Source organism: Epinephelus moara, chromosome 4 (genome assembly GCF_006386435.1).
Source record: "Epinephelus moara isolate mb chromosome 4, YSFRI_EMoa_1.0, whole genome shotgun sequence".
In the NCBI taxonomy this organism is placed as follows: Eukaryota; Metazoa; Chordata; class Actinopteri; order Perciformes; family Serranidae; genus Epinephelus; species Epinephelus moara.
In genome coordinates, this window is record NC_065509.1 from 42,133,748 (window position 1) to 42,160,194 (window position 26,447).

Genomic DNA, 26,447 nt, shown 5'->3' on the forward strand with positions numbered 1-26,447 from the left:
TTTGTTTTAGTTAAAGGGGTATCGTTTAAAATACATGAATTTGCAGATTATTATTTTTGATTGATTATGTTCATGTTCTTATTTTACAAATAAATCAGATGCTACTCAACAGTTACTCAGTACTTGAGTAGTTTTTTCACCAAATACTCTTTTACTCTTACTCAAGTAATTATTTGGATGACTACTTTTTACTTTTACTTGAGTAATATTGTTCTAAAGTATCAGTACTCTTACTTGAGTACAATATTTGGCTACTCTACCCACCTCTGAGTGGTACCGTGAGGTACTGTAGTACTACGGTACTCCAACATTATGGTATCATAAGTACTGTGGAGTTTTAGTACCGCTGTCTACCGTTGGTACCAGTATACCATGCAACACTAATACACATACATAATATGCAGTCAAAATGTGTAGGCACACCGAGCTAGTCAGTGGAGCTAGGCTTTTACTTGACGTTTTATGGTAAATTATTTTGTCTCCATTCAAGTTAGCAGAGGGCTAAACGTGAAGTCTGTGGTGACGCTCTGCCCACAGAGCATGTTAACACATATGAATGTCATGTTTTTATTTTAGGAGATCTTTTCATTTGTTTTCAGTCAGTAAGAATGTGAGATTTGTGCTGTTTTACTGAAAGATAATAAAAGAAGTAACAGCTATAATCTCTGGAGTGCTATTTACCGTAAAACATGACACAAATGTGATAAATGTTTGCATATTTTCTGCACTGTATGGAATCACAGTTCCCCTGGGTCGGTCCCAGTAGAAAAGTCCAGGGCTGAATGTGTGTCTCAGTACATCACTGATGCTGCAGGAGCATCTGCCGACAGGTTTGGATACTCAAAGGTGATCATCAACCCTGGGCTGTGGCACTGCCGCGGGCAGGTTCAACACACTGATTCCTCCTCCTGTGTTACTGCAGATCCAAACTCATGTGGACCACACTGATATAAACATGTACACTGACACCCACGTCTGTCAACTGTGACAACACCGAAAACCCCGTGCGTTAGCACTTCTGAGGATTATGTGGCGGTGGGGTTTCCTGAAGATCCTCGAGGCGTCTTAGAAAACAAGACGGAAGAAGAAAAGGATCCAGCTGGAAACGCTTCAAAGATCCACAGAGACAGAAGCAGGCGCACTCTCCCATCTGCTGTCGGCCATCTGTCAGCACTACCTGTCCCTCCACGTCCAACTATTCTCTGAATTATTAACCACAGATTCATGTATGTGGTCTGAAATCTGCTGAATGAGTTTATGACAGGCTCGTCAATTTGAATACAGCAGAACTTCTTACAGCCTTTTTTGGAGGCATCTCTCTGATGCTTGAGCATGTCAGAGTATTTGCACACGGTACAACACCTGCCCTTAAATTGTGTTTAAGGTGCCTGGTGACAGCAGATTTGGATGGTTAAGAACGTTTGGTGCATCTGGAGTTGACTCCTGTTATATTTTCTCTTACCAGAAAATTAAGAGAAACTCAAGAGACTGTTGCTGCGTGAGGCCCAGTGTCTGTTTTACTGCTATCAGGCTGTCTGTATATTTACTTTGTGCATGAAGTAACAGCCTCTGGATGTTTAAGGTTTAATGCCTTGCACAAAGGCTCCTCTGCCTCCCCCAGCTCACCTCTTTATCAGTGACAGAAGTGAAAGCGACTCCCTCCGGCCTATCGATGTTGCTGCTGTTACCTCCGTCTGATCGATAGTAAATACAGGACCACCTGAGCGTGTATGAATTATGGATCCTCAGGCAGAGAGAAAACTTCATCTGGGTATTGATCTTTCTCTCCGGCGCAGCTGCGAGGAGAGCCCGGCTGTCGGCCTGCTCTGCTGTCCAGCGTCTTTCTTTAGAATAAAGGCAAAATATGTTTCACTGCTGAGGAGATTATTTGAAGGAAGACTGTGAACAATGGAGAGCTGTGTGTTTTCTGGAACTGTATTCCAGAGATTACATGTGCTGGAGAATAAAATAATGCCTTTGTTGTTGTGACATCATTTATATTCAGCTTCTGTATCTGTTAAAAAGGGTTTCAGTGGGTCACTAAATGTGATTAACTGCTAACAAACAGACTCATCATTAACTATCTGGTAAAATGAGACTGTTTTATCTGCTTTACACGTGCCATGTTCTCTGGAAACATAAACAGATTTCATAACTTTTAATATGAATTCTTAATTGCTGTGATGATCCACTGACTTTTAGCTCCACCAACAGGTTAAAATTTCTACTTACCCAGTGATTTAACTCATGACAACATGCCTCTAACACTAAGAATCAAATTCAGCTGACAATTATCTTAATGCCCCCAAAGTTAGCAGGTTATTATATTATTTTATTTAACCCTTATTTAACCACAAAAGGTCCCATAATATTGTTTACCCGTTCTCAGTCTGCACTCGTCAAATACTACTGCTTGGTCACTGATTTCTGCATCAGACACCTACAAAAAACAGGCATCCTTTTGCAGCAGTATGATTTTGCCATTGCCACTGGATGGTGTCAGTTTAAAGGCGCTGTATGTAAGAATGTGGCTAAAACGGTTACTGCACTCAAATTCAAAATACTGCCGCGAGTCGTGTCCGCCCCCCCTCCCCTACAGATTCGAGGCTGCTGGANCTGGTAGACGGCGGTGGGTGGCACAACAGGCCAAAACACAAATTCAAAACATAAACATGATTTGCGGTCCATAAATTTTTTTTTTTAAATGCGAATATTCTGGCTGTACCATTGTTGTCGGTGAGATCAGTATGTTATATGAACATTATTCCTTAGTCTCTGTGACATATTAGGAGGATTTTACGACTATTTGCTTTAGATTTCTTACATATAGCTCCTTTAAAATACCACGAGACAGCAACTCAATTTAATGACCTAGAAAGTCCATAAAGGACAGAGGGGAGGGGCGGTGGGTGGGTCCAACAACACCGGACTTTCACCTAGTAGACCAGTGTTTGCTTCCCTTGTTTTTTTCTAAACCTAACCACTGCATTTGTTGCACAGTAAAATAAACATAAATGCGAGGTGTTTTACCTATGTTGTAAGTTTATTTTGAAACTGTACATTTCCTGTGGAAACCGACGTGTATTTTGAAAAGACGCTATGCATTAAACAGATGTATATTCACACGGCGTCCCAGAACAATTGTACCCAGGATACCTGGCGGATCATACGTAGACGTTAAAGTCGACTGACCGAGCAATGACATGTGACGACTCGGAAGTGAGAATGTGAAGAAGATAAAGAAGAAAACATACGTGATGCTTAATAAACGTTGGCACACATCTATGTATATTAGAGCTATGTTATGTCGACAGCTTCAGAAATAAGGAAGGTCGACTACTGCAACAATTACATTACATATAACAAAATTCCATGACTTTTCCAGGCCTGGAAAATGTGATTGTGAAATCCCATGACTGTTCCAGGTTTTCCATGACCATGGGAACCTTAAATGATAGTTATTAGTTTGATATATAAAGTGGATCTGCTGGTGTTTTCAGTCCACTCAGTGTGGAGGTTTAGGTTTGAAACAGAACTGAGAGTTACTGTTGGAAGCTCGTTAAACATTAATGGTTCAGTCATTGCTATTGATTACCAGCCCGTTCACTGCTCAGATATATTGTGGTCATTCGCCGTTATGTGGCAATAAAAACCTGATGTATTGCCTCGTTGAGCACACAGGAGCCGATGGAGAACATTTGTGAAGGCGCAGAGTGAATTAGTCTGAAGAAATGTGTGGTTCCCTCCAGGGTTGGTGAACCCAGGGGCGTCCGGTCCTGTCTCTCTGCAGCACACTCGTACAGTGGCCTAATTACTCTGCAGCGCTGTGTGGTGGCAGCAAACCTGAGGATGACGAATTAATGCTCAGCTGGAGGGGAAGGGGGCGGTGAATTGTTCCCCAGGACTCACCGGGGAGTCGGGTTAAGGTCAGACTGTCCGCTGTGTGTGTGTTTAAACAGTCAAACACACACCATATGGACTGGACCACGTGTGTACAAACGCCTTCGGAGCAGGTGTACACACATACAGTAACACACGCTGCTGTTCTGTTATCTGTCTGTACAATTCTGAATCTCAGTGATAAATAATTTAAACAGAGAAAAACGATCAAGATAAAATAAAATTCAAAATTTAAATTATGAAGCAAGGTAAAAAGAAATGTCTATAAAATATGGTCCACATGCAGTAGGCCTATATTATTTCAGTCAGTGTTTATATTATATATATATATGTAGTTTTTTATTCCTGTAAGACCAAGAACCTAAAGCTGTTTATAGTCTTTGACTTTTTCCTTTACTGCAAGCATTATATATATATATATATATTGTATATATTATTATACAACAGTTAGTAATCTGATTGGACAAAAGTCATTCTATGAGTGCTGAAATACAGTTTAACATCACTGGTACTTTTAATTCTGCATGTATCACTTTACTAGTATTCTGAGCCGTTAATTATTTAACTGTTAATAAGCCAACATTAAGGGTCATCGTGACAAACTTTGCACTGCAAAGACGAACATATTACCACAAACATTTTTATTAAATAATGAATGGTAGTCAGAAAAGGATGAAGGGATGTAAAAAAGCCTTGACACTTCACTATAAAGCTGAAAACACACCGGCGCTGCACGTCATGTGACATGTGTAAAGTGCCCCCCTCAGCACACACCGGATGCGTCACACTGCAGCTCGTTAACACTTGTTAGCATTGTCTTTATAATGACGGGATTGTGGGTCGTTTAGCTCGGGATATTTCTTGACCTCAACAACGAGTCTGTCGACATCCAGTCTTTGTCACACACGAGACGCAGCGACAGCTACAGAGTTCTCTTTATGTATTCATGGTGAGGAGAGGAGTTAGGCTGCCACAGGAGCAGAGAAGAGGAGCTGCTATGGGAGCTGGGATGTACAAACAGAGAGCGAGTGGGGGAAAGGTGCATTTAATTCAGGGGGCAGCAAGGCTGGAAATAGGACAGAGGTTTGAAGTGCCGTGAGGCGGTGCGTCCAGGAACACCAACGTGCGTCTAGCTGCTGCTGCTGTGGGGTTGTACACTGAAAATAATAGGGGCATACTTTTTGATTAGCGACATTTGCTGGCGGCATGTTTTGGCCTTTCATCTCCAGGTATACTCACATGACATCAGAAGACGTCGCAACATACTGATTAAGGTTTAAACTCATCAGCATCACATGTATGCAACCAAAGCGACTGTCAACAGACTGACTTCACTGGTCGATAGACACAGTTGGTCCAGTTGCTGAACTATTTGTGTTGGTGGAGCCTATAAATGACTGAATAAAGAAACAAATCAGAACCTGCTGCCACTTTTTATTGTTGATAAATGGTGCTTGTAGAACTGTTGTGTAAAAGCAATATCACACTAAAGTCATGCTGTCGTACTGAATACCAGCACAGCTGTTATCTTTGACACTCGACCTGAGCCCTTATGCCGACAACCGAATCCCAGCCGTGCTGAGATACAGTACAACAGCACTCCCTCTCATGTGATATTGCTTAATTAATTAGATTCATGCGAAGGAGACCGATGTGGAGGTGGTAAGTGTGTCTGAGAACAGCTGGCTCTGTTCACTCTGCTTTTACAGTCCAGCTCCCAGTGATGATTAAAAATGACATCACCAGAATCACCAGTGAAGTTATTCATATGAAATGACATGATTCGGTTACAGCGAGGCTCGGACTGGCCATCGAGCAATTCTGGCAAATGCCAGATGGGCCACCACCAGCAATATTGAATTAATTGCTGTTGAAACAATTAATCAAACATTTTGATGCATGGCGAAGGATCAACGATGGTTTTATAATCTCATCGTGGCGTCTGAATCAAGTCGAGCTGTGAGGTGCAGAGAGAGTCCCACACCGAGTGCTGCTTCACCAGAGGAGGAAATGAAATGGAAAAGTCATTATTACTCCAGTCTTCAGAGACGCAGAGTGTTTTCTCTTTGACCCATCAGTGTCTTTAGCCCTCCCTCCATCATCCATCCCCCTCCTCTGTCCTTCACTTCTGTCCTCTGCTGCTCCTCCCCCCTCCCCCTCTGTTTGTCCTCCCCTTTCCTTTATTACAGTCGTAAACACAAATCTGATCAGGTAGTCTTCCTCCTCTTGTACCCGCTCCCCTCCATCTCATCTCCTGCTCTCTTCTTTTCAAACAGAATCTCTCTCACTTAGGACTCGTCCATTGTTCCTCGTTCCTCTCCTTTGCTCCCTCGCTCAAACAGCCTCAGTCCTCTTGTGCGTCCAGTCGCTCAGCCAGTGTAGAGACGAAGTGAAAAGAGAGACAGGACGGAGGAGCTGAAGGATGACAGAGACCATGGAGACGGTTCGGAAAGGAAACCAGAGAGACAAAGCACGGAGCACTGACTCCCCCTGCGGCTGCTCAGATGGATGGCAGTGCTGCTGGGTCATTTGTTCAGGGTGGAGGGGGGTTTGAGAAATGGACCTCATTTAAATAATGGACGACCTCATCGCCAAATTACACCCTCATAAGTCCCATGAGCGCCTGGGCTGGTGAAAGAATTCTGCCTCGTGGTTACATCACTACATGTTCTGCTGAAGTGCTCTCGAGCACCATAAAGTGTGTGGTTCTGGTTGTGGCTTCCTGTTATTGCACCGTCCCCGCCTGCTCGCCATCATCATCATCCCGCCCGCACAGGAAATGAAACAGTGAGCCCGACCTGGCTGGTCAGGACGAGTTCACACTGATGTTTCAGAGATTATCACAACATTATCTTTAATATGAGCTTCTTTATGAGAAAAGCTGAGATGTTCATGTGTTTGATATCCTGCTGGAGGCAGGAAGGACATATTGGGGGCAAAATAAATGTCCTGATGGCGGCTATCTGGAGACACGGAGTGGTCACATCTTATCACCAACGTAAACTTCAAATACCCAAATCACAAACATCTCTCACCTCAGATTTGTTCACTCACATAAGCAGGGCTGCAGAGGATGAAATGAATCGTCTCTGGAGACGTTCTGTCACCAACATTGATCTTTATTCATTTTAAAGGTAGAAAACATGAGAGACAACAAATATGCTCAGGTGTATTTAATATTTAAGCTACGAGATTCACACCTGCTCTGTGGATCCACATCTGGACTGATTCTTCACCTCTGGTCCGACTGATCGAACACAATACGTGGAAACTCTGATGAATCTGATCACTAATTAAACTACCAGCAAACACAATCTGTGGCCTGCAGCTGGAATCTATACCTCAGTCTGAACCAATGAAATGTTCAGCAGCTCTCCAACTCTAATGACATTAGTGTGTGTGTGTGTGTGTGTGTGTGTGTGTGTGTGTGTGTGTGTGTGTGTGTGTGAGAGAGGCCAAATTAGATTAAAGTCTGAGTGCAGCTAAACTGGACAGAGTGGATGTGTTTATTCTGGTAAACCAGTATGTGTTGTGTTGCTGTTTGTTTTCGACTGTTCCACTGTTTCTAAGCAGAATTAGACTCTTTCTGTGTGTGTGTGTGTGTGTGTGTGTGTGTGTGCGCGCACTGATAAAGTAAACAAAACTTTACAATAAACTGAATCAATGTGACGTCACTCTAACAATCATTTCCGGGTAGAAAAGCAGCAGTTTGATTGAAATTGTGGAAACACAAAAAACTGGCAGACACTTTGATTTCTGTCATTTTCAGCCGTAACTGTCATACTTGGAGATATACTGTTTAACATGTGCAACATGTTAAACATTTGCATGTGTGTGTCTTTCGGACCTGTGTGTAATTGACAAGCAAGAGTGAAAACATTGAATTTCCCCTCAGGGGGATTAATAAAGTAAATAAACTAAACTAAACCAACATGGTGGTTCAGACTATCCGACGTCTCTGCTGTGTTTATCTAACGTGCATTTTTGCTTTGCAATCGTCTTTGATAAACCAAATCTACCGGCAGGGAAGCTAAACAATGCACTGCTGTGGACAGGGCCACCTTAAAAAAGTCTATATCAGTGTAAGTGTACGCCATATTGGAATATTTGCTTTATTTTACCACACACACTAACCGATCGTCACCACAGTTGACCAGCAACTCCAGTGCTCTGCTAATTAAAAGCGACTGGTTTTGTCGACGGAGTATGGTGGCTCTGATGTAACGGCTTCAATGCCCCTGTGGAAAAGGTTTTCTAACTGTACGTTCACACCAAAAGCGACCAGAGCGCTCAAAGCGGCGGAAGTCATTCATTTTCAATGATGTCCAATATCGTAACATGGCTTAGATTTCTAAATAAATATTCACCTCATCGCTAGATAGACCTACTCCTGAAAAACTGTCTGCGCAAGGCTTTTTGTCCCTACGAGGCCACCATCATTTACCCGATGGGAGGGGTGAGCGAGTGAGCCCTGCAATCTAGAATTTGACCACTGATGTCACTGTTTTCAACCCATTTTACACACTGGCCCTTTAAAACTAGTTCAGCTTTATGGTAATGAGCTCTGACGCGGTTCGGCGGCAACCAATCGGAATGNTATTACTTGCGTTCACGCCCAGTCAGTCCTTTATAATGTGTCGCTGTTCGGTTACAGAGACAAAAATAAAAAGAATGAGGCTTGGGACGGCGTCGCGGAGGTACTTGGTTGGTCTGGTGAGTTTTAAAGTGTGTAATGTTCGTAACAGAGGAGAGAACTGCAGGCTAATGTTGCGACGTAGCATGCAAGTCCTCCTTGCTTGGTTTGAATGGGACGTTTTCTCCGACCAAAGCTGCCACAGATATTTTTGACAGCCGTGCTTCTTTGGCGTCTGCAACAGACTTTGCCTCTTTGGGAGCTTCTGGTGTGAACGTACAGTCTGTCAAGGTAAAGCGGTGAAAATATTCTAAATATAGCGTACACTTAAACAGATTATTTTTATTTATGGGCCTTTTTGGGTCACATATCACATAATTTTCATCAGCACATGCGTTTGGTTGCTCAGTTGTCATGGACTTACAGATGTTAAAATTCCCATTTTTTTATTCTGAGCTTGTTTCCTCTTTCATCTGCAGATGAACACCATGATATTTGATGGAAAACTCCAGAGCAGCTGCTGACTGGACGGAGTGGTGAGACTGTTTTCTCAGCTGTTGATGAACATTTATTTGGGTTCAAATAGAGGTTTTATTTTCTCTTTAAATAATATTACAGAAAATAAATAGATTTTATTTGTGTTTGGTACAAAATCAATTTATTTGGGTCATTTCTATTCATGAGAATCGCAGCAGGATTGTAGTTAGATTGATGTCCTGACACACCCACCTAAACACTGCGCTCCCATTGGCTGCGCACTTCATCTCTAAATGGTCTTGTTCCCCCTGGGACCAAAACCACGACAGAAACCTCATCTGTGTGAGTGTGTATATATTCATGGACGGCCAGCTGTGCCCCAATGAAATAAAGGGCGGTCTGTTCCGGGAGAAAAGGTCACAGCAGTAGACAGCACCTCTACGGGAGGTAAATTACAACCCTTCAGTCTGTGATGGAGGGATGGATAAAGGGTAAACTGCTACACTGCAGCCTGTAACGTGCAAAGATGGAGGGATGGAGGAGAAGGAAAAGCAGAGTTGGTTGCTGTGCTGAAAATAAAGGGATGCAGGATGAGAGGAATATTTATCAAGGAAAAATGCTACAACCCAATCCTCACTGCTCACAACAGGAGGGACAAAAGGAAGGATGAAGGAGAGGAATCAAGTCAAGAAAGATGGAGAGAGTGAATCACAACAAGCCTGTGGAAGAGAAGGATGAGTGAATTAGGAAAGAAAGAGGGATCAGGACATGGAGAGCAGGGGAATTACTCCATCCCAGGCACGCTCAGTGAAGGGAAAGATGAATGGATGGATAGATACAGACAGAGATGGATGAAGTGGTGGAGTGAGCCCAGATTAATGGTGTTTGGACAGAATTTCGAGTCCTTTTATTCAAGCAAATTTGTGGGCTTCAGTACAGATCTGTAACCAACAAAGTATCAGTGGTGGGTTCTGTCCATCTTGATGCTTGAAGTCTTTATTCAGATTCCAAATGTAATTTGTTAGAAAATGAGTCCATGTGTGTCAAGTGTTGCACACAGATAAAAAAAAAAAAGCCCTGTGGGAAAAGGCAAAGAGACACAGCAAAGCCAGTGTGTGGGAATAGCCTGGTAGTTAGCAGTCAAATGGATGAAATGAAGCAAGAATAAAGCTTCTCGGCTCAGGTTTGAGTCATATAGTTAGTAGGTTTATACGTCTGTTGGTCCCTGATGGGTTCAGGGGCTCAGAAAAGGACTGATTTCAAAGGTAAACTGTCCATTTAGAAGGAGAAGATATACTTTATTAATCCCCAAGGGAAAATTGAATGCTTTCATGTCATACACACACAGGCCTGAAATACACACACATGCACAAACAGGACCTACACATGCATTAAATGGAGAGATGTCAGGATGGGGAGCTGCCCATGGACAGGTGCCCTGGGCAGTTGGGGGTTTAGTGCCTCACTCGAGGGCTCTTCAGTAGTGCCCAGGAGGCAAACTGGCATCTCTCCAGCTGCCAGTCCATGCTCTATTAGGCCCGGACAAGGGCTTGGGCTGGCAACCCTCCATTTCCCAACCAAAGTCCCTATGGACTGAACAACTGCCACCCCATTTAGTTCCTTCTCGACTGTCTTAATTCTGCTCTCATCTCTGCACGAATGTGTTGCTCATGTTCAGACAGTTTCACACTGCACAGAGGGAATCTGCATCTGTTCTTCATTTTGGTACGTGAACAAGAAGCGGCGCCGTCTAATGGCTTCATAGCTATCTCAACCACTAAATAAAGGAGGGAGCTACACAGAAGAGGTAGAATAAAAGCTTCATGAATTGATCAGTGGTTCGACCCCTGGCTCCTGCAGTCTGCATGTCGAAGTATCCATGTCAAAGCATGTTGAAGATACTGAACCCACCTTGTAGAAAAACCCGGTCTGAATATAATTTGGCCCCAGCCTGAGAGAAGATGTAGGTGCATCACGCGAGTTAGGGAATATAGCGATGGAATAAGACAGAGAGGAAGACATGAGAATGGGGGGATGTGAGACGGACGAGGGAGGAGTAGAAATACAAGTGATGTGAGAAAGAGGGGAGTGAGGTCAGACTGATCTCTAAAAGACTACATCTCATTTCACCCTGGCTGCTGGTCACTGAGCTGATGAAACCAGATGAGAGGACTGATATATGGAGACACTGACCTCTGGCCCCCGGCGGCCCCTGGGAGCCTCTCACTTACAAGAGCAGCCGTTTTTTATGTTGCTCTTACTGAATGAGTCATGATGCCGCTGTTGTTTGGTTCTGTGTAAAAATGTAAAGGCAGCACAAAGAAGGGGCTGTGTAGCAGTGTAAATGGGCTGATTACCCAGGTAGCCAAAATGACCTGGCCCAGAATCGGCCTGAACTCGGCATGCTGGATGAAAATGGCCTGGCTATGTCCAGCTGCCCGACTCGGCTGAGACTCAGCATGAATGACGCCCCAGAATCAGGGCTGGCCTGATTCCAGCTGCCAACTGCAGCTGATTGGTTTTGCAGGTGTTTGGTCATAAATTTTCATTTTGCTAAATTAAAAAAAACTAGAGGATCTCAGTCATAACAGTTCATCCTGAGGAGAATATTTGTACCTAATTTCATGGCAATTTGATTTCATAGCCGCTGAGACATTTTAGAGAGAACGTGACCCTCAGTGTGGTGCTATAGAGGAACAGTCAGGATTCATTCTGTGAGGTACGAGGTTTCTTCTAACATGTTGAGCAGTGTGACGGACGTTGATCTCTCTGGCTTCAATGTGTCAAAACTTTTAAATGATGCTTTCTATGATGTTTCCTATCCCTGACTCTTGTTCCAACATGACAGGTTAAGATGCAGAAGGTCAAGGAGGCTACAGCTGAGTACTACACCCTAAAGCTTGCTTCATTACAAAATCCATGGTTCCTGCTGATTTGTGGAGTTCTTCTTCTCAAAACCAAAGAGAACTGAGCATGGGCATTCTTGAGATATCGCATTCATGAGAATGGGAAGAATGTATGGACAACATGAAAACAGCCTCCTGCCATGGCTCTTGCTGGTGTGGAGGCATAAAAAAAGAGACCACATCCAGAGGAGGACCTCAGGACAGATGCCGTAACAGGCCCTTGTTCCCACATGACATGTCAAGAAGCAGAAGGTCAAGGAGGCTACAGCTGAGTACTTACCACCTAAAGCTTGCTTCATTACAAAATCCATGGTTCCTGCTGATTCGTGAAGTTCTTCTCAAAACCAAAGAGAACTGAGCATGTAGCCACCGAGCCTGGGACCTTCTCACTCTCCTTTTCTTCTGTCGTGATGCTGAGCGTCTTCACTGACTCTTCTGGACCTGAGAGACAAGAAATGAGACATGATGGTTAAACAAAGAACCCTGGAAGCTCACGTTTAAACACATATTCATACAGATTCATTCAGAAAGTGTTGTATTTAGTGTCTCTATTGATGTAAACAGCCAACACTTCCTGTCCAATATGTCCAGTGTGGGACAGAGTGAGACACGAGTGATGTTAAAACAACAGGTCATGTGATCTCTTTAACTCACTGTGACAGGAATCCCATTCTGGGAAACATCAATACTGAGGCCATCTGCTCCATGTCACTTATCCGTCTGTAACTCAATACCAACGAATCAGTCTTCTTCTACTGTTACCATAGAATACATGAGAACAGGCTTCACAGAAACACATACACTTAAAAACATCCTCGTCCATGGGTTAGGATACATGACGTAACTAGAATTGCCGCCTCGCCATTGTATTCTGCTCACCAGTCAAGCTGTAGTTACAGTCTCCATCCATGTCAGTGAAAACATGGATGCTTCACACACAGAAGATCTATACAATCAGCACAGTTTCAAGATTAAAGTCACCAATTCAGTATCTGACCAAATGTCTCCCCTTCTGTTCCTGAGATATGACATTGAGTAAAGTGTTTTATGCACAACATTATGATGTCACAGTGAAACGGACCTTTTACCTTTTAGATATAAAATATAAAATATACTGTTAGACATTTGTGTGAAATTTAATCATAATTAACATATGAATTCTTGAGTTATGGCCAAAACATGTTTTGTGAGGTCACAGTGACCGTGACTTTTGACCACCAAAATGTGATCAGTTCATTCTTGAGTCCAAGTGGACATTTGTGCCAAATTTGAGGAAACTCCTCAAGGCCCTCTATCACCACTATCGTGGGCGTGGAGACATAAAAACTAGTGTCATTCTAATCAGTTCATTCTTGAGTCCAAGTGAATGTTTGTGCCAAATTTGAAAATATTCCCAAGATATATATGTGTTATGTGAGACATGCTCATGAGATATTGTGTCCACAAGAATGAGACTGATACAAGGTCACACTGATCTTGACCTTCCTCCTCCAAATTCTTATCAGTTCTTTGTTGAGTCTCAGTGGATGTTTGTGCCAAATATGAAGACATTCATGAGGTTGTATGTGATATGTTAGATATGCTCGTAAGATATTGTGTCCACAAGAATGAGACTGATACAAGGTCACACTGATCTTGACCTTCATCCTCCAAATTCTAATCAGTTCTTTGTTGAGTCTCAGTGGATGTTTGTGCCAAATATGAAGACATTCATGAGGTTGTATGTGATATGTTAGATATGCTCGTAAGATATTGTGTCCACAAGAATGAGACCAATACAAGGTCACACTGATCTTGACCTTCGTCCTCAAAATTCTAATCAGTTCTTTGTTGAGTCTCAGTGGATGTTTGTGTTTGTAGAAGAAATTACCTCAAGATGACGGACAGACAACCTTAACACATAATGCCTCTGGTCAATGACGAGGTAATAAGCAGACAGAACTGTGGATGAAGGTGATAAAATATTAACAATTAACGCTCGTCTTGAATTAAAATCATAAAAAAGCAGCAGTCAGTATATCTAATAAAAGTAAATTTGCTAAGATGACAGATGATGGAATGAAGAGTTTCTTGTTGCTATGGTTACCCTGTATCATCCTCCTGAAGCGAGTTTATCAGATTCATTAAACAGAGGATGTGAAGGGTCCTGGACTCTTATAATGTCTCTGTGTTCTGTCCAGCTGCACCAGCTGTCTCTGGGGGTTCACCATCGTCTGCTTGGCAGTGTAAACTATTTTTGTGAGCTTGTTTTTGCTCCTATATTTACATACTAGCAGGTGATGTTGTTGGACATTATACTTTCCACTAGACTGGTGTAAACCATCCTCAGCACTTCTTTTCTCACATCAAAGCCTCAAAACAGTCGAACGAAAACAAAGCACCGCCCACCAGCCAGACTGACTTTCTCATGTTACAGCTAAACAGTCACTAAAATATGTTTCTGAAAACATCTGAGGTGAGAAATAAACAATGCAGTGACAGAATCTTGATTCATATTTGATCAGTGAAAAATCTGCTTATATTCACACATACTATTGTACATATAAATGAACTCATTCTCGGTGTAAGAGAAAAAACGAAGGACAATCACATCCATATTTTCTCATTAATATTTCATAATCTATGACACTCTGCTGTCTCCGTTTCAGAAGATACTTCCTGTGTTTCCATCCCAGCTGGTAACACAATCTCTGGACTGAACATAAAACACTGAATCTGAAATGTATTCACAGTACACAGTGACACCAACAGTCATTTAAAAACCCTGTCAGATATTGATGACTCTCTTTAAGACAGAGATGAGTTTAAGTCTGCACATAAACACTGTGTAAGGTAGTGTTCAGATCGTCATCAGCGCTGTGTGAATAAATACACTTTCATTTATGTTTACCAGTGCAGTGTAGGGCAATATGGCTTAAAAATAATGTCACAATATTTTTAAGCTACGTTGTGATACATGATGCATCTTAAAATCTCCTCTAAAACTACTGTACTGTTATAACAAAGTTAAATTACATAATTACTGTCAAAATAAAATGAAATAAAGCACTGTTATAATAGAGTTAAATTAAGTGAGATTATAATAAAGTTAAATAAAGTACTGTTGTAATACAGTTAAATCAATTACGATTAGGGTAAAGATAAATAAAGTACTGTTATAATAAAGTTAAATAAGATACTTTTATAATAAAGTTAATTTAAGCAATTTTGTAATAAAGTTAAATTAAGTGCAATTATAGTAAAGATAAATTAAGTACTGCTCTCATAAAGTTGAATAAAGTATTGTCATAATTAAATTAATCAAAGCAGAGCCACTGGTGCTTTTATTTTGAAACACTTGGCTCATCTCAGACCAGATGTTTTGATATTTTTACTGTGAATTTGAAGCTTCCGGTCAACAGTTGTTAGCAGTTAGCAGTAAGTGAAACTGTTGCTGCTGTGCCTGTAAATGTGAGCATTTATTCACTGTGAGCTGGAAACAAACTAACAGCTCTCCAGCTTACATATTAACAACATTTACAAGTTCCACTGGTGCTCCATGGTTGCAAATTGCAGTGAAATATTTGTGGTCTGAAGCCCTGCAGATACAAAAACACACACTTACCTGCATGCACTGTTGTTAAAATTATTAAGTTAAACTGTTACTGTGACGCGGTTAAATGTGATGCTTTATTAACTGTACTCTACAGCACTCTAGGTCATATATCAAAGCAAGTCCCACTGGTGCTCCATGGTCGCAGACTGTGACTTAATAGTCACAGTCTGGAGCCCTGCAGATCAAAAACACATGCTTTTTTTTTATCACTGTGTCTTATTCACTGTAAGATGGAAACAAGCTAACAGCTCTCCAGTTCATATACTGATAATGTTTGCATGTTGCACTGGTGCTCCATGGTCGCAAAATGGCACTAAATCATCATGGACTCACACACTCGCTCAAAGTGATCTGGATGGGCAAGAAGTTTGTTCTACTTGAACTGTGTCCCTGTTCTTCCTGTATTGTGTCCCTGTATTGTGTCCCTTTACTTCCTGTATTGTGTCCCTGTATTGTGTCCCTTTACTTCCTGTATTGTGTCCCTGTATTGCGTCCCTGTCCTCCCTGTATTGTGTCCCTGTCCTCCCTGCATTGTGTCCCTGTATACTCTCACTGTATCTATTTGATAAACTCCTCCACTGCTCCGGTGTCATCTAAGATGAATCCTCCACATTTATTGCACCTGGCGAACCAGAACACCATTTCCATTTTGAAGCAGATCCCTCCTGCTCCTCCTCCTCGCCTCCGTGTCATTTCACTACACCAATATTTGCCGGAGCTGAATAGAGCCGGGATGAGACGGTAACAGAGGACAGATTGAGCTGCACGGCTTTTTCTGGGAGGCAACAGGGGAGATGGGGCCGAGAGGGACGAACTGCAATCACTTTGTAACTGTGACCGCCGAACGCTTCGGGGGGTGAACAGCCTCATTTCCATCAACACACACACACACAGAAGATTTCATTAACAAATGTACGCAGATACTCGACACACAAATGCTCCTTTGTCTGTGCGTAAACATACAACGTGAATAAATGCAAACATAAATAAGAGATGTAAAGACATGTCATGATCTGTCTCTGTTTCGTCTCTAGCTCCTTTAGCACTGCCTCTATAAGGTGGGAATTTCACACCATTATTTCGCCTCGCCGTTCTGTATGAAAGGTACAGTCGTGGAATGGGAAGACAGAGTTGTCTTATCTTTAGGGAAGCATCGGAGGTATTAACAGCGTCAAAATGACCTGCTTCTTAAAATCTGAACGAGGATAGTGATAGTGAGATACTGGCTACAGTGATGAAACAAAACCAGCATCAGATGGACTGTATTCATAATCAGTACGCCACAATAATATAAATAACCAGCGCCAATTCATCAGTCAATGAGAATGTGTGTGTGTGGGCGGGGCATAAGCACATACAGCCAGCAGCAGCAGCCACCCACCGTCCGACACCGGCACACTGTGAGGACGGAAACAGAGGGCTCTGTGGGGACGGAGCACCTGCTGCAGCAAGCCAACACGCCGTCTGTGGTCATTTTGACTTGACCAGCGGACTTTACTACAAGCTGATTGGCTGTTGAAACAGGTGACGTGCTTTAAATTCAGCCACTGGTGATTTTACCAGCTGAGTTGCAGGTGACATCATCAGCCGGCTTGAGTCGAGCTCAGACCGGCCAGTTCACACCGCTGCAACTTTTCTCTGCAACACTCTAAAACAGTTTCATCTCGTTGCAAATCTTTGGTCTGAACTGGGCCTTAAGGCAGCCCCCTCATGATGGCAGTACTTTTCTATTAAAACATCTCCTACACCTGAGCCACAGTTCAACTGTACTTTATTCACTGTGCACATAATGTTTAACACCTGATGCAGCTGAAGAGGAAACCTTTTAGACAACAGAAGAAGAACGAGAAGCTGCTTCTTCCTCATCGTCACGTGATTCTATTTGACATTATTTTATGTTACTGCGTTTTGTCAGTGCATCAGATTCTGTACTGTGGCTTCATTTCGGATCTTATACAGCAATACATCACAGTACAGTTATACGGTGTGTGTGTGTGTGTGTGTGTGTGTGTGTGTGTGTGTGTGTGTGTCTGTGTGTGCGTGCATGTGGTCTGGCAGCAGAACATTTCTCTTATCATTACCGAAACAGACTCAAGGACACACTAATGAAATAAAGCAAGATGCTNACACATACACACACACACACACACACACACACACACACACACACACACACACACTCAAAGCTGATTTTTGCTTCTTTCAGTGCGGATTTCTAAAAAGGCAAACTAGATTTTTCTTATTTGCATAAAGGACAAAAGCTGTAATATGTTAGATATGTATTTATGCAACAACCACTTCAATTTAACCTTCCTGAGACAGCAGGTGGCCGCTTGCTCTGCTGACGTCCAGCCGCTAACGAGCAGAGCTAGCTGCTAACAGCCACCGCTGCAACTAACAAACTCCACAAATCCATTCAGCAGCTCCACCATCCACAGTCAGACACACACGGCTGATTATTTACTGCTGAGTTACAGCTCACAACTCGCTCACAACTGACGCTGCTCCGCTCTGACTGTTTCTGCTGGCTACTGAAACATCCTGGTGCAGACTATTTACTGGAGTTTACCAGCCTGTCACTCATGAAGCATTTGAAGATAACTGACATCCAAAATTGAAACTGGACGGGTACCTGGAGGGTCATAGTTTGCAGGTGTGAGAACATATTTCTGCCTTCACTGATTCATTTAGAAGAATTAAAAGAATTTTTGGGAGGTTCATCAGGATGGAAACAGTCTGTAATCGTTCCCAACGCCCTCCACCTGCAAACTGCAACCGCTCCAACTTCATCATGCATGTTGTCATGTGACATGGAGGAGCATCCGTCTACCTGCCTCCACTGAGGGCTGAGCGGCGGTCGTTATGTAAGAGCAGTGATCAGTGGGCGGTTAGCGTTGGACTGGAAGCTGAAGCAGCAGCAGCTCTCCAGCAGACTGAACTTCTCCATTCTGGTGATGGTGGAGGGGCTTTAAAACCTTACATAACCCTCCCTTTCACACAGAGACAAATATACCATACAATCACTGACGCCAGCACCCAAGGGCATCCCCCGCCCCCCCCATCATCTCCCAGGACCATTTCCCCTCCCTTCCTCCACCAGCCTTTCTTCTTCTTCTTCTTTAATTTCATAATCCAGGCGCTGGCAGCGGTGCGTGATGTGGGATAATGTTATCAGGGCCGGGCAGGACGCCGTGCTGATCCTATCCACTTAATTGGAAGTTGTTTCCGAGTTTCACGGCCGGAGACGGGGATGGGAGCGGCTCGGGAAAGAGAACATGAGTCTGTCACTGCAACATGTTTATGACAGGCGACGGAGACGCGTCAGAGGGAGGGAAGGAACGAAAGACGCTTCATGTGTGTGTGATTTCAGTTCAGAGATGACAGGTCCATTACTGGAGTTACCACCAGTATGGAGACTGGACACACATACTGGATCCAACAGCACTGATACTTTAATGATGTAAATAAACAACATATTAGAGTCACCAATTCAGTATCTGACCAAATGTCTCCCCTTCTGTTCCTGAGATATGACGCTGAATAATGGATAGAAAAGCGCTTTTGGAGAACATTATGTCACAATGAAGTTGACCTTTGACCTTCTGCATATATGATGGCTGAATCCAAATGTCTGGACTTCACTGCACTTGCAGACTTGTGGACTTTGTGGGCAGGTTCCTGGGAAATCTGGGAGTGCTGAGGGCTCCAAATCTACAATTCATCCAGTCCACAAGGGTCTAGAGCCGACTTTCTGCAGACTTCCAGAGAGTCCGCTTGGGGTGCAGACTTCACAGATTTAATTGCCCACAATTCATTGCAATACAGACGTGTACTGCAGGGTTTTTTTCAATAGCTGCCTAAAAAAACAAAACTAATGTACATGTAAAGCAGTCACTGTAGCCTATTAACACTCCACTTCAATTATGTAGGCCAGAAATAAAATTCAACAGCATCATGATACAGAATGATGTAGAAATATAGGCTGTTGAGTCAAAATGCATTATATTATTGCAGCTATGGGTAGCGCAGTGTAATACCAAATCTATATAGGCTAGAGAAGTGGCTAAAGAAACAACAAAAGAAGATCTTATGATGTCACCAACAGGCCGACACAATTTATTTAGTCATAGCTCCGTCCTTATTCACAAACATCTCTGTCTGCAGTCTGTTCGTTACACATAATTATATCTCTTGAGATGAGCAGACACAATATGACAGCAGTCACAATGACTGTAATCGTCGCTCGAACGTTTCCATGGCAACGAGTAAAACAGTCTTGAGGGCTGTCTATCAGCAGCTTGTGGTCTCTGACAGGGAGCTCATCACAGTACGTACGACTGAAGTCCGCGAGGGCAGAGGGTGGACATTTGGATTCAGCCATCGTCATCGCTTCATCATTTTATCCTGTTGCATATTTCTGTCATAATTATAATTACAGTATGAATGCTTAAGTTTTGTGAGGTTTGACCTTCAACCACCAAATTCTAATCAATTCATCTTTGAGTCCAGGTAGATGTTTAGCCCTTTTTAGATAGGGCAGTCAGTCTTTTTTCAGCATTGGCAGTATAAAAACAAAATCGGGGAGTGCAGCAAAATGCCGCCTACCTACTTTTGTTTATACAGAATGCGCCTTTTTCGGGGCAATGGGGGGCGTGAGCAAGTAACAAAACGTGTAGCTCAGCGTGTGACGTAAACAGTGACGTGAAAGGGAAGCCGCGGCTGGTCAGTCCTTCGGCGATTCTCTCATAAGTTGGCCCGTTCTTCACCGCCCCCGTCATCTGACGGTTAATGGCCTCTTCGTTTGCGAGGGCAAGGAGGGCGCACAATTCCTTGTCTCCCCAGTTGCTCATCTTTACAGTGTCTGTCAGGTTTGTGTTTCCCTCTTGCTACTAGCTGCTCATTAATTCCTGCTATCAGCTGTTTCCTGTTTATCCACTGCCAGTGGCTCGCACGTGCGGCGTCATCATCAACAGCTCCTCCCACAAGTCATCAACAGTCCCTCCCGTTGCAGAAGGCCGCCTCTGTCTGTTTAAACTAAAAGGGTTCCACCAATATGTCTACCCTACGAGGCGGAAAATTGGGCACCTCGGATCAACTCGCCAATCTGCCTCTGTGTGTCTAAACGCTCGCAGCTTGCCGGCAAAACGGCCCAACATTCACCGAAAATCTGGCAGTGTAAAATGGGCTTTTGTGGCAAATCTGAAGAATTTTCTCTGAGGTGTTCTTGAGCTGTCGCGTTCATGAGAATGAGATGTATGACGTTACAGTGACCTTTAACCACCAAAATCTTATCAGTTCAACATTTAGCACACTGACAAATCAGCAGTATTTGACGACTTGGGAATGAGAACAAGCCAGTCTCACAGAAACACCAAAGATCGTCTTCAGTGACACAGAGGGACATGACGAAGAGTTAATATTTGATTTCCTGGGAGAGAGAACGGGCTGACAGCTCCTCTGTTCTGTAGGGCAAAATGAGCGATAGAACAGCTTCAGTTCCCCGTCAGAAATCGCTGTCTGATGGGAAGGTAAAAATATTCTTAATATAGCTTAAACTGATTTTGATCTTTTTAGGTGTCTAAAATACATTTAGCTGCTGACCCCGCCCACAGCAGTGCACTACTGAGCGTCTGAGGTGATGCTCCTGTTTGCTTCTCCAAACCGACAGATACTGTAGGCAACACACTGACTATGGACATACCTCATACAACCCTACTTCAAAAACATCTGATCCCTTTCAGTTATTATCATTATCAGCACTGTTTCTGCCAATAGCTGAGTGAACGTTTCCATCTGAAAAACACAGGAAAGACCTCAGATGAAGTTGACCTTTAAGAAGCTAAAAAAACAAAAACAGCGGTCTGGCCCTTTAATGAAACTCCTTCTGCTCTCAGGCTCATCAGACTCTGTCAGGAGCTCAGAGCTGCAGGTCTTATTAACCAGAACGTTTGACGTACAGCAGTCAGCACTGGACTCAAGATAATTACAAGTCAACATGTGAGTCTGAATCTCCCTTTATTTGTCTCCCAGACACCTGGACACCCCAACTCAGATCCGAACGCAGCTTCATGAAACAGAAACTAAACATGTGATGAAGTGTAGAGAAGGTAACAGGAAATAAATCAGCGGTGAAATGCTCCTGTCCCCTTCAACCAGCTTCAAGGACAGATGTTAGAAACCAAAAGTCATTTGTAGTGGTCGATACACAGTGTTTGATGAGCTGAGCCCGGGGACACTTGGCTGGACTGGATGGGAAAATCAATACAGAGATGTGGATGAATGAAGCAGGTTAACATGACTCCACCAGCACCATCACCTCATCTGTCACTCTGCTTCATCAACAATCACCAAACACCATGTTTAGAACTGTGAGCTGTGTCCGAAATCATTCACTCATTCACAACTCCCTACTCACTTTATTAGGGAGCTCTATGGGATTGTTTCTGATCATGCAAAGCCCTTTGACACTACATGTCACATTCACCCATTCACACACAGTCACACACTGGCGGCCGAGGCAATCGTACACTGCACCACCTGCTACTCAGTAACCATTCACGCACACTCACAGCCATCAGGAGCAATTTGGGGTTCAGTATCTTGCTCCAGGATACTTCGACACGAGGACTGGAGGAGCCGCGAATCAAACTACCGATCTTCCGATTGGTGGACGACCTGCTCTACCTCTGAGCCACAGCCGCTCCATATGTAGAGGACTATATACTGAGCTCATCTGCAACACGAAGAAACACTATTGTGACACCTGTTACAGGAGCAGAATGAGTCAAAGACAGAAAGACAACAAAGCTTCACTTTCCACGTTGGTTCAGACCTGGCCTGGCCCAGAATCGGCCTGAACTCGGCGTGTGGGATCAAATTAGCTCGGCCACATCCAGTTGTCTGACTCGACTGAGACTCGGCATGAATAACGCCCCAGAATCGGGCCAAAGCTGCTGAAACTGCCATCACTGGGAAAGCTCAACAGAAAGCTTGATCTCTGTCAGTGAGATGGAACAACACTGACTTTACTGTACTCTGGTCAGTAACTACAGTCTCTCACACACACACACACACACACACACACACACCCCAAACCAGGTGGAAAAACATGTCCCACGTCCGCTGTACAAAATAACACATTGAAGATAAGTCGTGGAGACCCAGGTGAATGAATTAACGATGAGCTGCTAACGCTGGGCCGCGCTCTCAGACCTGCCAGCCAGCGACATCATTTATTCATGTGACTTGAGTGTGAGTAATTATTCCCTCAGCACAGACTGCAAGGCAGAGGAGGGCTACATGACTCCATTTAATTTTTCTTTTTTGTGAAAGTGACCAACCCGCCTCGGATGTTAACGGAGCTTCTGTGAAATGATGTCACACCGAGGAGGCTAATTTTAACCTGAATATTTTATACCTTAATAAAACTTAATATAGAAGTTCATTACTGCACTGACTTCCTGCAGGAAGGAGATGATGACAGATGAGATGTTACACCTCTTTATATGATTCAGAGTTTGGTACGTAGCAGTAATAAATGTGGCTACAGTCAGAGCAGCTGTTTGTTACTAAATCAGATAGTTAATGTGACAAACACATATTTTTCCTCGTCTTGTTGCTCTTTCTTTGCCTGTTTATTTGTTGCCTCACATAAATTTCGCCTTTTTTCTGTTAGTTTGGTGATGTGTTAACTTTTGGCTGCAGCTCTGTCTCGTGTTTGAGCCACACCTTAAATAATCCCCCAGTTTTAACATCTGCACTCGCTGAGCGCTGATGACATGAATCCACCTGCTGAGAAGAAGAACTCCAGCTGCAGGTCGGACAGCGAACGAGAGCGTCGGTGTGTCAGTGTGCTGCAGGTTTGTTCTCAGAGAGAGAATCAGACTGTGTTGATTCGCGCTCTCTGTTGTGCTCCATCTGTTTCTGTCTCTCTTCCTCCTCATCGTTTCAATCTGCCAACATCTTCTTCTTCTATTGTTTGAATCTCAGTCGAATTCTCTCTCTCGTTGTCTTTTCGTCATGTTCCCTTTCTTTAGGAAAAACATTCCCGTCACTCACCCCACCTTTCCTTTTCAGAGCAGATCACAGAGCCTGTGGGATTCATTTACATGTTATTATTTGAAGAGAAACTGTTTATCATTTGACTGCTGATCAATGAAAATAAACTGTCAGTATTTGTCAGTACAAATGTAAAGAAGCCCTTCTCTATATTATTCAGAAAATAAATTATATTTTCTGTAAAATCAAGTATGGATGTAGTAATGTAGTGATGAATGAATCCTTCCCTGCGTTCAGCTCCTGTTGTTGCCGTGCAGTTTCCACACAGCAGATCTTTCTGTGTTTCTACTGGTCAAACTGACGGCTGTGACGGGAGAGGTCGTGGAATACAAAAAGAAAATCAAACATGCTAGACTTTCTGTCGGGACGTCATGAGGCGTCCCAGACACGCCCTTGTTTGTCGTCTACGGTGACAAACAACACGAGATAAAACGATGGATTATCACGTACGACACTCACTATCGTTCACGATCCGAGGCGACACCTTACGACACTGCATCAGGCTATAATAAGGATGATATCGTGTAGTGTGAACCTGACACAACACAAGTACCGACTGTTTCTGCTGAAGAGCTTAATGGCTAAAAAATAATCTTACAATCTTAGACGTTTGCTTGCTCTCACTCCCTCTTGACTTCAGCCGTGTTTGTTTTCCTCACTTTTGTTTCTCTTTTCGTTCGCTGAGCAGAACTGACAATCAGAGTGAATTCTCACAACAACGAGCTCTGACGCTGATTCAACACGCTGAATCGACTGGAAAACAGTTGACAGGGGCCAACGAGGGCCAACGGTGCGGGATACACTGTGACAGACGCTCACCGACAGCCTGACATTGACCACTGGCCGACTGCCGGCTTGGTGTGTCAGAGCCTTATGAGGTGTCCTGAATTTTAGTCTGTAGCATGGGCCAAGCTCCAAAAAATGCTGGATCACACTTCCCATGATGCAACTCTGTAGTGCCTATTATCAGACCCTGCTTGTCTGCTACTTCTTTTTCTCTTCAATGTGACATTTGTACTTTTTTTTGTCTCCTTGCAACCCTGATGACATCACTATGACATGATCAGGGTTATTTTTCCAGGCAGGATGAAGGAGGCCGTTCCACAGGACTTCATACAGCTGTTTTCATACGTTGAGTCATAACAGCCACATCATCATAGGTCAAATCTGCACAAGTGCACTTAAAACATTTAAATAGATCTGTGCTACAGGGTGGACACACATGACGCACACACCATCTAAAAGTGGAAACTTTTTGCTCACCAACAGACAGAACATGAGGAAAAAATACACTTCAGTCTAGAAAATTCTTGAATCAGGTTGATCAGTGCAGAAAATTATGATTTTTTATTGACTTGTTTTCAGAGAATAATATTTCAGGGTCTCAGTAACGAACAGACTGCAGGTTTCAAAGTGTAGTAATGACTCTGGAGGAGAAGTGAAGCAGACACACGGAGGCAGTGTGGTGAATATTATGTAATTAATGGAGCAATTAGCTGCGACAGTACGGAGCGTTCACTCAGCCATCTGTTCACATGACAAACAACGAAATCGATACGGCGCCGAGTCCCGACGCTCAGACGCTGTTCAGGCTGTCAGCCGTGAAACAAACCATTCAGAGGCGCCGCAGCTGAGGGAGCCTTTCTTTTCATCAGGATCTCTGACACCTGATCGGCTCCACCTTCACTGTGTTTACCTTTCAGAGCCTTATCACAGGAACACGCAGGTGTTGTGTGAACTGATTCAACAGGTTACCATAGTTTAATTTGAGCAGTAACCTGATCTGGTTATTTCTGATTTCTTTTTCTGTTGAGAACTGAAAAGGTCGCAGGCTGAAGTGACGTCATGATTTAATGAATAAACAGCCGCAGCACAATAGAACATGTTTAAACTGACATCAATACATGACATCATCCTGCAAGACGCAGCATTGGCCAATCACATACGTACATGCAAACATTTTGGATGGATTACTTTGTGACATGAATAATGTATTTTCACTGTCACCACAAAACATCAAATCTAGAGGTCAACCAATGGTGGATTTAAAAGGCCAACATAATGACCAGCCTGTTCTCACTCTGAACTTCTCAAATGCCGCCACTTGGTCAGTGATTTCGGCGTCAGACACCAACGAAAAAAGCCACCTTCTGCTGCAGTATGATGCGCCACCGCTTGGTGTCAGTGAGCACGGTCTCACTCTGAAGTTGACAAAATTCGGTGCTTGGGCAGTGACTTGCGGCATCAGAAACCAACGAAAGAAGGCGTCCTTTAACATTGTTGCCGTTATAGTTTAACTGCGCCCGGTGGTGTCAGGATACAGCCACTACGAGGAACATGTACCCTCTGCCCTCTTATGATGAAGTGCTGTTTCCTGCTGTAGAGTGAGTGACTAACGGACAGCTACTGGTCAGAGACAGCAAACTAGCTCGTGACACGGCCAAATGCAAGTATGACGCAGAATGTATTGAACTGTGTGAACCTTGAACTAATAGCCCCTTTTACACTGCTAGATTTTCGGTGAATGTTGGGCCGTTTTGCCCGCAAGCTGTGAGCGTTCAGACACACAGAGCCGGATTGGCGAGTTGATCCGAGGTGCCCAATTTTCCGCCTCGTAGGGTAGACATATTGGTGGAACCCTTTTAGTTTAAACAGAATGAGGCGGCCTTCTGCAACGGGAGGGGCTGTTGAAGACTTGTGGGAGGGGCTGTTGATGACGCCGCACGTGCGACCCACTGGAGGTGGATAAACAGGAAACAGCTGATAGCAGGAAATAGCGAGCAGCTAGTAGCAAGAGGGAAACACAAACCTGACAGACACTGTAAAGATGAGCAACTGGGGAGACAAGGAATTGTGCGCCCTCCTTGTCCTCGCAAAC

The 26,447-nt window shown here is 43.5% G+C and overlaps 1 protein-coding gene across 1 annotated transcript in view; it reads right to left on the minus strand.

Moving 5' to 3' along the window:
• The window catches only part of LOC126389115 (complexin-2), a 55,597-nt gene that overhangs the window by 8,070 nt on the left and 21,080 nt on the right, over nucleotides 1–26,447 (minus strand). The window contains exon 2 of the mRNA XM_050042570.1: nucleotides 12,197–12,357. Within this exon, the coding sequence (XP_049898527.1) occupies nucleotides 12,197–12,227 (31 nt within the window). The 5' untranslated portion in view covers nucleotides 12,228–12,357. The remainder of the gene's footprint in view (nucleotides 1–12,196; nucleotides 12,358–26,447) is intronic.